General features: G+C 38.7%; 3 protein-coding genes across 3 annotated transcripts; 1 reads left to right on the top strand and 2 right to left on the bottom strand.

The window, feature by feature from the left end:
* The first annotated feature begins 239 nt into the window (after positions 1-239).
* LOC5512973 (WASH complex subunit 1) lies at positions 240-6684 on the top strand. Its single transcript, XM_032382464.2, has 3 exons — positions 240-1033; positions 1582-1847; positions 5215-6684. The coding sequence occupies exons 1-3, from the start codon at positions 279-281 to the stop codon at positions 5595-5597; spliced, it is 1404 nt and encodes a 467-aa protein (XP_032238355.2). The 5' UTR covers positions 240-278; the 3' UTR covers positions 5598-6684.
* A 1495-nt stretch (positions 6685-8179) lies between these two features.
* Positions 8180-9266, bottom strand: LOC116618583. The gene has a single exon (XM_032382466.2). The coding sequence runs from the start codon at positions 9061-9063 to the stop codon at positions 8320-8322; it is 744 nt and encodes a 247-aa protein (XP_032238357.2). The 5' UTR covers positions 9064-9266; the 3' UTR covers positions 8180-8319.
* On the bottom strand, positions 9171-13511 carry LOC5512972 (2-acylglycerol O-acyltransferase 2). Its single transcript, XM_001633272.3, has 3 exons — positions 12803-13511; positions 10963-11162; positions 9171-10628 (listed from the first exon to the last, which is right to left on the bottom strand). The coding sequence occupies exons 1-3, from the start codon at positions 13462-13464 to the stop codon at positions 10474-10476; spliced, it is 1017 nt and encodes a 338-aa protein (XP_001633322.2). The 5' UTR covers positions 13465-13511; the 3' UTR covers positions 9171-10473.
* Between the last annotated feature and the right edge of the window lie 954 nt (positions 13512-14465).

Below are 14465 nucleotides of genomic sequence, written 5' to 3'. Positions count from 1 at the left end.
ATTGTCATGTGAGTGCTATATTTTCTGATAATTAGGGAGGGAAACATTTCTAATTTGCTTCATCTTAAAATCTACCCTTTGATCAAAGAAATACAAACATAAATGCTTTAATACTGTAATAATTTATATATATATTCGTTGACTAGTAAAGCCGTTGTAATCAGATGCGTAATAAAGTTTATATTTTCATTATCGTATCCTTTATTTTGACCCACCCCTCCCACTATAATTTTACTGCAAGTAAAGCAGAATTTTCGATCTCTGCCATCGTTTGCAAGATGCCGGTGCAAGGCTATAATGTACCGCTAGTTCCTCCTAGTTTACGACGCGAAGAGTCCATAAATCAAATCATCGATGCTTTAGAGTACCTAGAAAGAGTCACCGATGACATTTTCACTAAAATCAGTTCAAGGGTCGGAGAAAATCGGACAAGGCTGGACTCACTAAATCAGAGAGTCGACCTCGCACAAGCCAAGATCGACAGAATCAAGGGCATCAAGAAAGCCACTCGAGTATGCTCTAGCGCAAAATATCCAGCTCCCCAAAAACTAGAGGGATACAAGTCTCTTTATGCAAGTTATAGCGATGTCATAGAAGTAAACCGTAAAAATTACAACCTGAATTCCAAATTCACCTCTGTCGACGAAACGATCATGAAAGAGAAATTGCAATTTTATAATGTCCACTTAAATATGAAGAAAAAGAACGATTTATCACAGGAGGAAGGCCTAGGATCTTTGCCTAAGAATCTTCATTCCATCAGCTCTTTGTTGTTGTTTAACACTACTGAAAATCCGTACAAAAAATATGTCATGCTAGACCCGCTTGCAGGGGCCGTGACCAAGACAAGGAGTAATATTGAGGAGGAAGAAGATATTGGGGCGGCACCAATCTCCATCAGTCAAGGGGATGAGATTGACAGAATGGCAGCTGCCAATTATTTCTATGTGCCAAACCTTGGTGCAGTTCCTGAGATTGATGTACCCGTCTATCTACCAGATCTGCCTGGCATTGCAGATGATTTGGCATATAGGTACAGGGTGCGATAGACATGACCACGCCCCCCATTTCTCAATGATTGTTTTATCCAGGGGTCCCAAAATCTGCCAATTTTATGACAGTTTTCCCAATTGTTTTATAAAACATTTGCAAATCATGTTTAGAGCACTAACTTGGAACCAAATAGTAATTTATGTAAAATTTAAAGCCGCCTTGTCACCAGTTTACTTCCGGTCGATTACATAACAATCTCTGATGATTTTTAACGAAAAACACGAATATATTTCAAAATTGTAAAAGCAATGTATCAATTGGAGTGTTTTTTTTTATATATAATTTAGAGCCTATGGCCTGTTTAATGCAGCTTTAATAATATAGAATAATAGTCTATCTATCTGCCATTCAGCTCTGTTTTAATCAAAATATGTAGAACCCAAAAGTTTGCTTTTTTTATTGTTATGGTTTATAACTATAAGTAATATTCAAGACATTTAAATAGCTTATTTGAAGAACAATACTCTGCCTTTATATCAAATGTTTACCTCACTATTTAATCACTTTGGTACATGTTATCTATTTCAGTGCTGAACTTGGACCATCTATTGCCCCCTCTGTTCCTCAAGGTCTTGACCTCCCAGACGTTCTTGAACATGATATCCCTGAAGTACCAGACATAGTTACGGGGGGTGGGGCACCTGTACCCCCTCCCCCACCTGCAGGCGGATCAGCTCCTGCTCCACCCCCTCCTCCTCCACCAGGTGGGGCACCACCACCTCCCCCGCCACCGCCGCCACCACCCCCTGGAGATGGCGGAGCTCCACCACCACCTCCACCCCCAACAGTTATGGGTATGTATACATATAATATTCCTACTTTCAAGTGCTGTTAAGGTTAAGGTTCAGTTTCATGATGTTGTGCCTGGAAAGAGTCATTACAGGCACCCATTTTATCCAAACTATACAAACTAGATATCAGATTGATCATTATAAATGGAGAATCTACCATGTTTGTTATTTATGGCTTTAAAGTTTAAGTTTGATAAAAATGACATTAGAGTGGTTTTCAAAATCCCCTGTGACAAAATGTAATTGTTAAAGGCCTATAAGCAATTCAGCCTGCTTCAGATCAAGGCTCTATTTTAGCGCTGCGCTAAAATCTAAAGTCTACAGGGAAATTGTTTCAAACTTTTAAAAAACCTTCTATCATTGTTAAAATCGTTGAAATGCGGCTCAAAGTTTTGATTAGTATTACTTTGTCGTTTTACAATAATACCTGGCAAATTTTAAGATTTATCTATATGCTGAGGTATTTATGCGATGTCATATGAAAGTGGTTTTTCAAACGAAGGCTGAATGTCATGGGAAATAAGTATGTAAAAAGGTTCCTGAATCTTGTATTAATCGTTCATTGACTTCCAAGAACAATACAGAATTCCTTTTGCATTTTATGAGTATATTTAACACTAGATAAGAACAATCTTTGCTTTTTTTGTGTTCGTGTCGATGCCAGTATCTTGCCTATGGGAAATCTTGCAAGCGTGATAACAATAACAAAGACTACAAAGGAATTTGGATTTAGTTTTACTGGTAGACTCTTAGCCACTCATTCACATATAGAGGGAATGAAAATAGCAGGTTCTATTCAAAGGTGAGCCTAGATGCAACCCTGAAAATGCAAAAGGAACAAACAATATGTTGAAGTGTTGCTGTGAGTCAAATTTGCAAATCATAGTAGTGAAATATATTATACTTCCAATGTGTTTGGCATATATTCTCCTCGACTTCTAGCTTCATGGTTATTAACCTAGAGTTTTAATTACAGGTTATAGTACCTATATAGTATCAGTGCTAAAACAAAGAATAGTTTCGAGTTTGAGTAATCCCGTGGAATAAACCAACATCTTCCTTATCTTTATTTGTCAATGATCCTTATCCTGAAGCATGCATTGCTTGGTTGTTTCTTCATTGATTACGTTATGTTCTTGTCTTCCTAAATACTGTGGCTTTCTTCACTGGCAAAAACAAGATGAAACACACACCTTGAATGTCGGTAGTGAATAATTATGCATATTATAGTCCTCCAATCAAATCGCTCGCAAGACAGTGTCAGCATTTAAATACAGCAACAATACAATACAATACAATACAATAAACTTTATTTAACGAGGGTTTCATATTAACCTTTTACAGTTTTATAATATATGACCCTCATCATCACAATCGCTTTGGTTGCCAAAGGGGCTTTAAAGTGTAATAGTCAAGCCAGAACAAAAGAGAACAAAGACATTACAGTGTATTAGTACTAAATAAACTAAATAGTATTTCACGGTTTTTGAAAACCACTCTATTGTTAAAATCTTAATTTCTGTATTTTTCAATCAGCACATGCTTGTTAACAATAGTGTGTCTTCCAATTGTGATATCTAGTTTCATTCAAAAGTAATTATAAGTAATTATAAGATGCAGTATGCAAATTTCAGCCATATCCGGCAATCAAATTGCAATAACTGTTAATGAATTTGGATTTTAATAGCTGTACACACACTTTTGGCAACGAGGTATTGCTCTGTCAGCCTGCCAAATTGTATGCAATTCTGAGCTGTCTATATGGTACATAAATTCAAAAGTTTAATGTGTTTGGTCCAGTTTTTGTTTTGCTGTAAGTGTGCTTCTAAAGATTCTTGATACGTAATCCGTTTACCAGAGTATAATACTTCGCACCTAATCGGGACACCACATAGCCAATTGGACCCATTCACTGTTGTGCTGTGGTTCCAAGGAAATCAAAGGCCTGTCATGTATTATATGCGCTTTTGACAAAAGAAAAACAATTGTAACGCAGAAAGTGTTATGGTTATAATTCCCCTAAAAACGTTTTTTGCTTATATTTCCTAAAATAAAATCTCTACCGTAAATATCATTCCAGAATATGGTAGTATTTAATGTAGACCTTAACCTTAAATGATATATATGCATGCATTCATGACAAGCAAATCTTTGGTTCTTAGGGAAAGTTCATTTATTATCCCAAGGGAGGGGGGGGCGTGGGGATACCTCGAGAAATTTCCGAGGGCTAAAGGAGAGGCCTTGAAAGTGTGTGGATTTTATAGGGGGGGGCACTGATTTTTTTGGGTATATAAATATATAATTTATAATATATAATATAATTTGACCAAGTGTCAAATCAGACTTCTTGCTTCAAAGAGTCTCTGTTTGGGCCAGTTATTTGGCATACACAATCCAGTAGTCAAGGATACGTATTAAACTAGGTTTTATCAATGCAATGTAAACCTTTATACACCTTTTTTTCATAGTTTCCGCTATATGCTTATGTTTCATATTTGAAGTCATTAACAAAACGTTTTAATGCTACATGCTGTCCCTCTCTCTCTCTCTCTCTCTCTCTCTCTCTCTCTCTCTCTCTCTCTCTCTCTCTCTCTTTCTTTTCTTTCTCTTGCTGTGCTTTTCTCGCATGGAGAAGAACAAAAAGCCTTTTTTGCTTCTTCTGTGTCAAATATAGCTTCAACCTTTATTGGGTTAACAACCTGGATTTAGTCGCCCATTTGGAAATTGAGTGCCTTTACTTTTTCGGAATTCCTTCCCCTCCCCCATCTCAACAGCTTGCAGCTTATCTCTTGCTCACGTTCATTTGATATTGTCGTTGCCGTTCCCTCCTTTGCTCCTTCTTTCTTCGGGTTTTCTCGAGGAGCGGGTGGGGGGGGGGGTGCAGCGAAAATATGGGGGAGGCATAAGGGGGGCATGGAAAATTTTGTTCTACCTGAAGAGGGGGGCACCTAATTTTTTTCCTTTATTTTATCAGAATCCTCATGCCCCCCCCCCCCCCCCCCCCCCCCCACCGGGATAATAAATGAACTTTCCCCTAGTGATAAAAAAGGCAGCCCATTTTAGGGAGCAATAGAAGAGCATTGAGCAAATTTTCACATTGATAAGGGGTTACATCAAATCCATTTATTTGCTCATGAAAATGCATTTGCTTTTCTTATTGGATAAAAGAAAGAGGCAAATCATGTTTCACACTCAAAATGTCGAAGTTATTTAGTTATGTAGAAAAGAAAAACATTTTTACTCCTTTTAAGGAAAAAAAAAAGAAGAAAAACAAAGAAATGACAACTGATTGTGAATTCGTTAATATATTGTCCCCAAATCCAGCTGCATTGTTTTGTTTATCGTCAATGCTTTCCCATTGGCATTTCAGATGGGCCTCCAGCAGAGGTCCCCGAAGGTGTCCCTGAAGCTGTGGCAAGCGATGGCAGGGCCTCCCTCATGGACGCTATCCGGAAAGCTGGCGGTAAGAAGGGTGCCAAGCTCAAGACCGCCAAAGAGAGAAAGCAGATCAAGAAGGCTGAAAAAGAGCAGGCTGCAACATCTTCTGGTGGTGGCGACCTTATGGGTGATCTGTTTAGTAAGCTTCAGATGAGGAGAAAGGGAATATCAGGTTCTAAAGGGGAGAGTTCAGGCACTGATAAGGGTGGTGGAGGATCAGCTATGGATAAGATCTCTGCAATGATCCCAGCCCCCCCTAAAGCTGAACGATCCGACACTACCAAAACTAGTGAAAGTGATGACTGGGATGCATAATAGGTTATTATTTTTATTATTATTATTATTATTTTTTGTAGTGCTGCAATGAAACCCTGACTAAGCAATTTTTTTGTTTTCTAGTTTTTGAAAACAGATATTGTGGGGAAAGGATAGCCATTTTATGTAATCTAAAGTCAGTCCAATTTAATCCTCATCCATACCAAAAAAGATATGCATAATAGTATATACTTAATATTAATTTTAATTCACCCCTGTAAAATTGTGTCAGCTATGGTTATTGTAATATTTCAATAAACATTTGCTTCTAATATAAAATCTGGGTTTATCACCAAGTAGGGGAAGGTATGGTATATAATTGCATATATGTTTGTCCTCTCCAGGTTTGTGTAAGGAGATTCTTTATGTATTTTTTTAGGTCTGAATACAGAGGGTCAGCATCTGTTATGGTCTGTACTGCTTTTTGCAGTAAGGTTTAGGTAAAACTATCTAAAACAAGGTTAGGCTTGATCATATTAAAGTATAAAATTTGACAATCTTTGATTAAGAAATGACCCTGGGGGTGGGGGGGAAAAGTGATAGGGATGCTAGTCGGGAAAATTCGATAAATACCCCTTAAAAATACCTGCACGACCAAAAATTGCTACCCTAAACAATGCCTCAGGAGCCTTAAAAATACCATTTATAAGAGAAAAGCCTTTTTTTTCTCTGATACCCCCTAAAAAATACCTGAGGTCCGATTTTGACCCCTAAAAAATATGAGGAGCATCCCTATCAAGTTGACATGGGAAGAACCCCTCTCCCCCCCCGGAAATAAACCTCTTTTTGGAAGTGGGGCAGCGAGTGCTCTCCAAGGCACCCCCTAGCTACATGCCAGATCCCTTGAAATGCTTGAAATCATGAAAATGTTATGTGAGTCCTGTTAAGGCAAGTTCTACTGTGTGCATGTTAAGGATACTTTATCCTCTTAAAGGTCAAGTTTATTGACCCAAATTTGAGGTATTTCTATTCATGTTTTGCTCAAGTTCCACTGAAAATATTTTACTTGTTGTCAAAACATAAGATAACTGTGATTTCTTAAAAATGATTTATAGTTGAAAAAAATAAAAATACTTGTATATTCCGATTTCAAGTGTCTTGATTTTCCCAATTGTGTGAGCACTATGATACTAGAATAGAAGGATCTATTTCTTTCTTATGTGTAGCTATCTTGCTTGAAAGCATCATCTTGTGTTTTAGTCTGTTTAGAAGCAGCTCTTAGTGTCATGCATGCCTCCACAAGCTTGTGGGAAAGAGATGTGCATGACCTAGACTGCCAGCCAGACCACCTGTGTTGTGACCCATTTTCTAAATATATTAACACAAGACATGATATAGCTCTTCTGCTATTTAAGCACCTGCACCAACTTCTGCTGTTTTGCATTCTTAACTGGGCCTAGAATTTAATGATCTAAACCCGGGGGGGGGGGGGGACTCCATAAAGGTAGAGGGGGGTAGTTATCCTATCTTAGAAAAGACAAAACGCCTGTACTTCTACTTTATGTGAAATTAAATAAAGATCCATACCTTTTCAAAAAATATATTTTAAATAGATTCCTTTTTTTACCAAATATTATTTGGGCAGAGAGGTCTTATGTTGGATCCAGCTCTTTGGTGGGGTCCAGAATATTTTATAGATAACAGTATGGGAGGTTTAATGTTGGGATAGTGGGAATGGTAGATTACATGTGCAGCCATCTTAATTATCCTCTACTCCCACTTGACAAAACAGGGGCCCTCAGATGCATAGAGAGCCTGTCATTTGGTAGAGTCGAGATCATATCACTGCTTCCTTACTCTAGATTGCTTTCAGAAAAATTGGTTGAAAATGACAGACTTTGCCTTGTCCACTTCGCCAGTAGGGCAAAGCTGGTGTTGTTTTGCTTACAGAAAGACTGTAAGGACAAATATATACTGACGTATTATATGACCTTTGAAAACAAGTCAGATCTAAAAAAAAAAAACAATATTCAAATGACATCAGTTTTTTAAAACGTTACCTTAGGTCATATATATGTTATGCAACGGGAGAGATTTATAATATTAGTACGTGACCATTGCAGATAAACCACTTGATTAATTCTGTATGCACATTTATTGATTGAGACACGAGCTAAATCATGCTGTGACTAGAAACCGAAAAGTTTAGTTTTAGTAATGACAGATAAAGCTTGAATACATAATTTCAAAAGTTTCTTTTTAACCTCCGAAGCTCATTTGCAAGGTGCATTCGCTCCGATAGACGAAAAAAATGGCTTTCGGAAGCCGTGTCAGTGTTGAGCACGCTAGACTCACGCTATTAGTTCTAGAATTCGTCAAATTTACGGCCAAACACTCGCTTATATCTCGCAATCATGAACTAATAAATTAATATTTGGAGGTATTACACGAGTTTCGTCTCCCTTCGCCTTCATACCTTTGGTATCGTATAGTTTACAAGTAGAAGGAAAGCTGAAGTATCGGATTTATCATTCTTACCGATCACAAGACCCGGCGAGTTAGATGCTCGATGGATTAGTGAATTGCAGGTTGTTACACTAAACAATACCGAATAAACCCTAAATAAAACAAAAACTTCACTATGCATCTTGAGGATTTTTATTTCTTGACAATCCCTGATGATTACACAGGTTTCAAAGCTAAGAATCAATAGGTCCAGCAAGATGTCCTTTAATTGTCACAACCGGTTAGTTTTGAGAGAAATCGTCACACATCCATGGGTTTACTGAGCGAGTCCTTGCGCCAGGAGGGCTCTTGCTAATGCAAGGTCCTTGAAGACGCTTGGATTGGAGAATAGGCTCCGGAGAGCGTTGAGCTCTTTAGTGATAATGTCGATCCTCGAATGGAGGCGTTCATTTTCCTCTGTGAGCTCCTCGACCCGACTTTGGGTTTCAATGAACTTCTGCTTGCTCTTAAAGCGGCTTTTTCGCACCGCGACGTTGTTACGTTCTCTCTTTTGCCTGTATTCTTCACTATGCTTATCCATGGAATTTCTCTTGCTGATCGAATGCCTCCGCGATGTTCTTGAGGAAGGGGCCTTGAGCTGGGATGCAATCGAAGGTAACTTTGAGGCTTGCTTGCTTTGAGGGACGGTTTCTCTCGGAACCATGGTTGGAGATTTGTTACGATACGACACGGCCGGTTTTTGGGAATCAACTTTGGGCTCTACTTTGACAACTACACTACTTTTCTTGGGTATATAACCATCTACTTCTGGTAAGTAGGGCTCTACGGTTTTCTTTACACTTTTGGACTCTTTTGGTGGAAGATACTTGTTCAGGTCCTCCGGGCTTGTGCTAAGAGCTGCAGGATCCAGGTACGACGCGAAATCGATGGAAAAATCGTTGATGTAGGAGTCTTCGAGATCAGATGTAGAGGACGAGATATCAACGTCTTCAAACAATTCAGAACACGGTGAACTCGCTGCGGACCATTCTCCGGTTTCGTACAAATCCAGCACATCCATGTCGTTCTTGTCGCATGTTGGTTGGTAATTGCCGAGATCCTGGTCGGGCTTTAGGTCCAATCCGGTAGGGAAGGGAAAAGAGATATCGAATTCCTTGAATGGAGGTATTTTGGCGACTTGTCCGGTTAAAATTTTCGAAAAAAAATGTGGGTTTGCACCCAAGACGCTTTCCTTGTGTTGCGCTTTCGTTGAAGGCTTACCAAAAGAGACCGAGTGGGGATGGGGACGAGGCTAACAGCACTAGCACTCATTTGGCTATTTCCCAAATTTGGAAATGTCAAGTCAAAGTAGAGCGCGACGATTGGATGAAATCTTTTCAAGCATGACAGGTTACCTTTAGATACCATGACGTCACTTCCCTGTCCCTGGAGAAAGCGGAAGATAAAGCGGAAGAGGATTTTGGACTCTCCCGGTTCCCGGTAGAACTCGAGGTAAGGAACGCCCCCAAAATGCAGCTTATCAAAAATTTCTTATCAGCTCCTTTAAAATGTTCTTTAATTTATTTTGAAAAAATGGCAGGATAATCTTATGTTAGACTCAGGATAATAAGCCTAACCATGATAGTGGAACTGACAAAATCATTTTATTTCCTTGATATTTATTATTTTATCTTTCATTTTCACTCACAATCCTTTCATGGCATAGCATAACACATTGGTCAGTAAAAACTAGAGTACAAGAGGTAATTTTCGGACAGAAAAAAAATGCACCTTACTTCATTTCTGCAACAGAATCTACCTATCCCCTATCCCTACCAAAACATCAACTCTCAAAACCAGAAAGGCCATGACTATTTAGAATCATGCAGGAAACATGCATTTAATGTCTTAGAATCAACTGATCTTAGAAACATTGAGAATCATTAGATTTTCTACATGGATGGCAGAATTAACCCAGAACAGAAAAACGTCCACAAATAATGGCATAGGAAAATACAAAAATAAGTAAAATTTATTACACTTGATTTCAGCATAACATATAGTACCTCTTGATGAAAAAAGAATGATTTCTCAAAAATTCCTGCCAAAAATTTCCCTTTCCCTAAGATACACCCAACCCACTCTAATTCTCCCGGACTTCTCTCAAGGTTTTACTTGCACTATTATCAGGGTCCTGTAGGGGGGGTTCAAATCCTGTTTCCCAACCGGTGTTCTCCCAAAATCCCAGTGGCTGTACTGTATATTTTACGGGGGAGGTGTTGTGGAGGGGGGATGCTAAAAAGAGTGCCTAAATTTAGAATGGTCTAATCTTTTCCTTCCTTCATAGGCTGGAAAGTTTATGTTCTTCAGATAAAGATTTAGAGATAAGAATAATTATACACTTCCTTTTTATGATAAATATCAATTAAGATGTTCCTCAATTATGTGTCACATTTCTTTGCAATAAACTAGTTTCTGTTTGAACCTCCTGTCAGCAGATTTCTAGGTGAACATCTTTTTCAATGCCATACTTTATTTTGTGTTTGTCAAATAGTTCACATAGCGCTGTGATATATTGCTTGTGGAGCTCACAAACTTGCTCCCAGGATGGCTGTGGATTCCTTTCAACAGTAATTGGGGCACCAACTAGGGAAATAAAATTGATACATTATCACTGCCAACAAAGGAAGAAGCAACAAAATATTGAGATAGCATATATCATCCTGTTTACATAAGCTGTCAGGGGTGGCCTGGGTTTGACATGTTATGAGGATCTATCCCATGATCTGTGATCAGGCAAATAGCCATGATTATTTGACATGGTATGCTAAATATAAGACCCAGGATTCAAACCTGGGCCACAGTGGCCGAAGAACTAACACACTATACCAACCATGCTTTCACTTCTAAAAATTCCTCTAAATACTAACAAACACTAGTACACATGATTCTGTGCAACATGTACATGCTCTAAACTTACCAACAGTGTTGATTGGTCTCCTGTGTGGAAGTATACCATAAGTATACTGGAATATGCCTCGACCATAGAACAAGGGTGGTGCAAACCCCATTAGATTCTTCATCTTAGTCTGCCACTGACGTATAGAGGAGCCTCGAGGATTGTCAACTTGACTGTACAACTCATTCTCTCCAAAGGAAAATACTGGCACAAGGGAGGCACTATAAATTAAACATAAAGACGCATTTGTCAGTGATGATTGGATCCAGAGTGGGTGGTGTTGGTGCTCGGGGGGGGGGGGATGGTTTCTTTTCATGTTGACATGATAGGGGTCAAAATCAGGCCTCAGATATTTTTAACCAAGTAAAAAATAGGCTTTTTTCTTAGATTTTGAATTTTTTAGGGCTTCTGAGATATTTTTTAGTGAAAAAATTTTGAGCATGCCGGTATTTTTAGGGGTATTTTTTAAATTTTCTGACAAGCATCGCTGTCACTTTTACCTGAAGAACCCCTCCCCCCTGGATGCTGGTGCCCACCGTCAGATAGTAATTTAGAAGGCCAATCAGACCACCATTTCATGCTCCCACTCAATGGGAGTTACACAAAGTTTCCATTTCCATCGGCTTACTCAAGCAAGCAAGCAAGGTATTTTCAATCCAATATCATCAATAACATATCAGATTTCATATTTGTAGATTATCATTTTGAATTTCCCTTGTGAATAAACTGCTGTAATTTCAATGATAAAAAAAATAACAAAGAATATGGTGATAGGCATCCTTTAAGAAAAAATGTAATGCAGCTAAATTTCTTAAACTTATCTCCTACTGTATGATTAGATTGGATGTCAACCCCCTTTTTCAGTAAAAAAGTGAGTCATATATCATTGAAATAACAAATAGTCTTAAACTGATGTCTGGACCCTCCTAATCCTACCTGCCTCCACACCTGTCCCCTCCCGTATCTCTCCTTGTTTGCTTGTTACACATGACTACCTGCAGGATGGTGATGAGGATCTATCCCATGATCTGTGATCAGGCACATAGCCATGATTATTTAAATTCTGTTTAGGTCGTTTATTAAGTCAAGTTTCAAGTAAAAAAATATGTCTTTTCGGGGCTTTAAAAACATACCCAACGTACTTAATCGATAAAAATCGATCATCGCAAACCAATCAATAAATTAATATCAAACAATATCAACATCTCACAAGTACCACTTCGTACTACTTTCGGAGTTTTGCGAAAAAAGAAACCGATAAACAGCTTCCGGCAACCTAGGTTTCTCCAAATATTCACTCTAACTGGATCTTAATTTTGCTCTTGTTATCCTTCCAGCACCAAAATTTGCTTAATTGTAATGCAGCATCGCCAGTACCAATTTTATGTTGTTTACTGATAGCAAAACTAAACTCTTTACATAACGCAGCTTACGCAAAAAAGCTGATCAATCTTCAAGGACGTCTTCAAGGAGCAATTTTTCGTTGGCATATCAAGCCACCCTAAGCCCTATTAAGGGATTTTATGCTTTTCAGTGAAATAAGCGGATACTTGAGAAATTTACTAGTTGAAAACTCTGCAACTCTAAAAAGAATACCTATGCAATTCTAAAAAGAATACAAAAGATGTAAATCGATAACAGTTGATCATCAATCAATGAAAATGGATCATCGATCAATAAAAGGTAAAAAATGCCTTGGTTATCGATTGGTCATCGATTTCCAATATCAATCAATTGCTAATGATTGGTATTGATTGCGATTGATTATTGGTTTTATCGATTAAGTACGTCGGGAAAATTAAGAAAACTTTAACCCAATTAAGTGCTACCAGAAAGCCATTCAAGTGCTTCCCATCCTTACCCGGTTTTCATAGCGATTTTCACAAATCCCTTTCTTTCCTTCAAGGTTATCTTGAAGCTCCCCGGATGGGCATCGAGTGACTCGGCCGCCCCACCAGTGACGATTACAGCCGCATGTCCTTTCCCCATTCGCTCCATAATATGGTGTATACTCTCTTTCTCGACAGTGCAAACTCCAAAAGCCATCATATAATCTCTTGTTACAGGGAATTTCATATTTCCAGCAAGCGTTAGAATGTGTGGTGTGATTCCAGGAAATTTTTCCGAGAATCCCGTAGCTTCACTGCAGAAATTTCCCAACGCTCCGAGGCTCATTATACCATGAGGATGATAGCAAATGATGTAGTTTTTCTGGGGGTCCAAATCTGCGGTCTTGATAAGAGATATCGGGAAAAACTCGCAAAAGTATTTCCACATTTTGAGCCTACGGCACCAAGGAATGATGCGACCTCCACGACTTGGTTTGTTGTAATTCATAACGTAGGTCCACCCGAGGTATATAGCAGCGACTAAACTTGTCGCTGGGAAGATCAGCAAAAGAACCATTAAACCACAGCCAAGAATATGACCAAACAGAAAGGAATGGACTATAAGAATGACAGTGAGTGTCTCTAAACGCCTTTTAAATGGCAATTTTACCGGCGCCCATTCTATCGAAGCCATGTTTGTTTGCTTTTTGGCGAATGACTTTGCGCATTTCAACCTTTGATCGCTGTTGTTTTTTGTTCCAGGGGGGAGGGAGGGGAGCTATTGTTCATTACAGGTATCCCAAGCTCACGCAGAGTGACCACATACAGAAAGGAATGGACTATAAGAATGACAGTGAGTGTCTCTAAACGCCTTTTAAATGGCAATTTTACCGGCGCCCATTCTATCGAAGCCATGTTTGTTTGCTTTTTGGCGAATGACTGCGCATTTCAACCTTTGATCGCTGTTGTTTTTTATTCCAGGGGGGGAGGGAGGGGAGCTATTGTTCATTACAGGTATCCCAAGCTCACGCAGAGTGACCACATACTGTGAGCTTGGGATACCTGTGTGATCATATGGCCAAAATGAGTTAAGGTTGTCCCCTTCGTTGTATGTTAATTACCGTATTGCGGTTAATTTCATGTGTGCATTGAGATATAAAAAGTTTTTAGATGGATCTAGTGACCTATTTCTGACGTGGTTCCAAATAACGTGTTTGAACGGTAAAACTTGCAAGATTGTGTTACTGGGGGGGGGGGGGGGGGCGGTAAATATGTAGGGGGGCTACGTTTTTTGGGGGCGGATTTAGGGGGGGCACATTTTTTGGGCTGTCATTAAAAGGCGTCACATATTTGGGCGTCTAATTTAATTCTGGTTTTAATATAATACTAAGCAAGAGAGTCATTGTTGAAATGAAAATTTTATTCAGTTCACAATGTTTCCTACTATTGTATACACCTATTTCAAAAAACGTTGTCAGTGCAAACGGCAAATGGCGATTGTGAAATGGCATTTCTACGACCGAAAGAACCCATGGATCCCAAAATATTTGTTCAAAATTAAGAAAAATATAAATAAAACATACGACTGTCCATTTAATGTAATTAATATATGGTTCTGACATTGCTTGGGTTTATTTATCACCTTTATTTTTACAAATAATTACTACCCACAAACACCTTTCGGTCGTAGAACCG

Source organism: Nematostella vectensis, chromosome 7 (genome assembly GCF_932526225.1).
Source record: "Nematostella vectensis chromosome 7, jaNemVect1.1, whole genome shotgun sequence".
In the NCBI taxonomy this organism is placed as follows: domain Eukaryota; kingdom Metazoa; phylum Cnidaria; class Anthozoa; order Actiniaria; family Edwardsiidae; genus Nematostella; species Nematostella vectensis.
The sequence above is the reverse complement of the archived record's forward strand: the minus strand, read 5'-3'. Positions and strand labels throughout refer to the sequence as shown.

What these genes read in the sequence shown, in the direction of transcription:
- LOC5512973 (XM_032382464.2), top strand. Translation starts at nt 279, where the DNA reads ATGCCGGTGCAAGGCTATAATGTACCGCTAGTTCCTCCTAGTTTACGA. An exon ending in GCAGATGATTTGGCATATAG is followed by an intron (nt 1,034 to 1,581) that starts GTACAGGGTGCG and finishes TATCTATTTCAG; the next exon opens with TGCTGAACTTGGACCATCTA. An exon ending in TCCACCCCCAACAGTTATGG is followed by an intron (nt 1,848 to 5,214) that starts GTATGTATACAT and finishes TTGGCATTTCAG; the next exon opens with ATGGGCCTCCAGCAGAGGTC.
- LOC116618583 (XM_032382466.2), bottom strand. Translation starts at nt 9,063, where the DNA reads ATGGATGTGCTGGATTTGTACGAAACCGGAGAATGGTCCGCAGCGAGT.
- LOC5512972 (XM_001633272.3), bottom strand. Translation starts at nt 13,464, where the DNA reads ATGGCTTCGATAGAATGGGCGCCGGTAAAATTGCCATTTAAAAGGCGT. An exon ending in AAAATCGCTATGAAAACCGG is followed by an intron (nt 11,163 to 12,802) that starts GTAAGGATGGGA and finishes TTTAATTTATAG; the next exon opens with TGCCTCCCTTGTGCCAGTAT. An exon ending in GAGACCAATCAACACTGTTG is followed by an intron (nt 10,629 to 10,962) that starts GTAAGTTTAGAG and finishes TTATTTCCCTAG; the next exon opens with TTGGTGCCCCAATTACTGTT.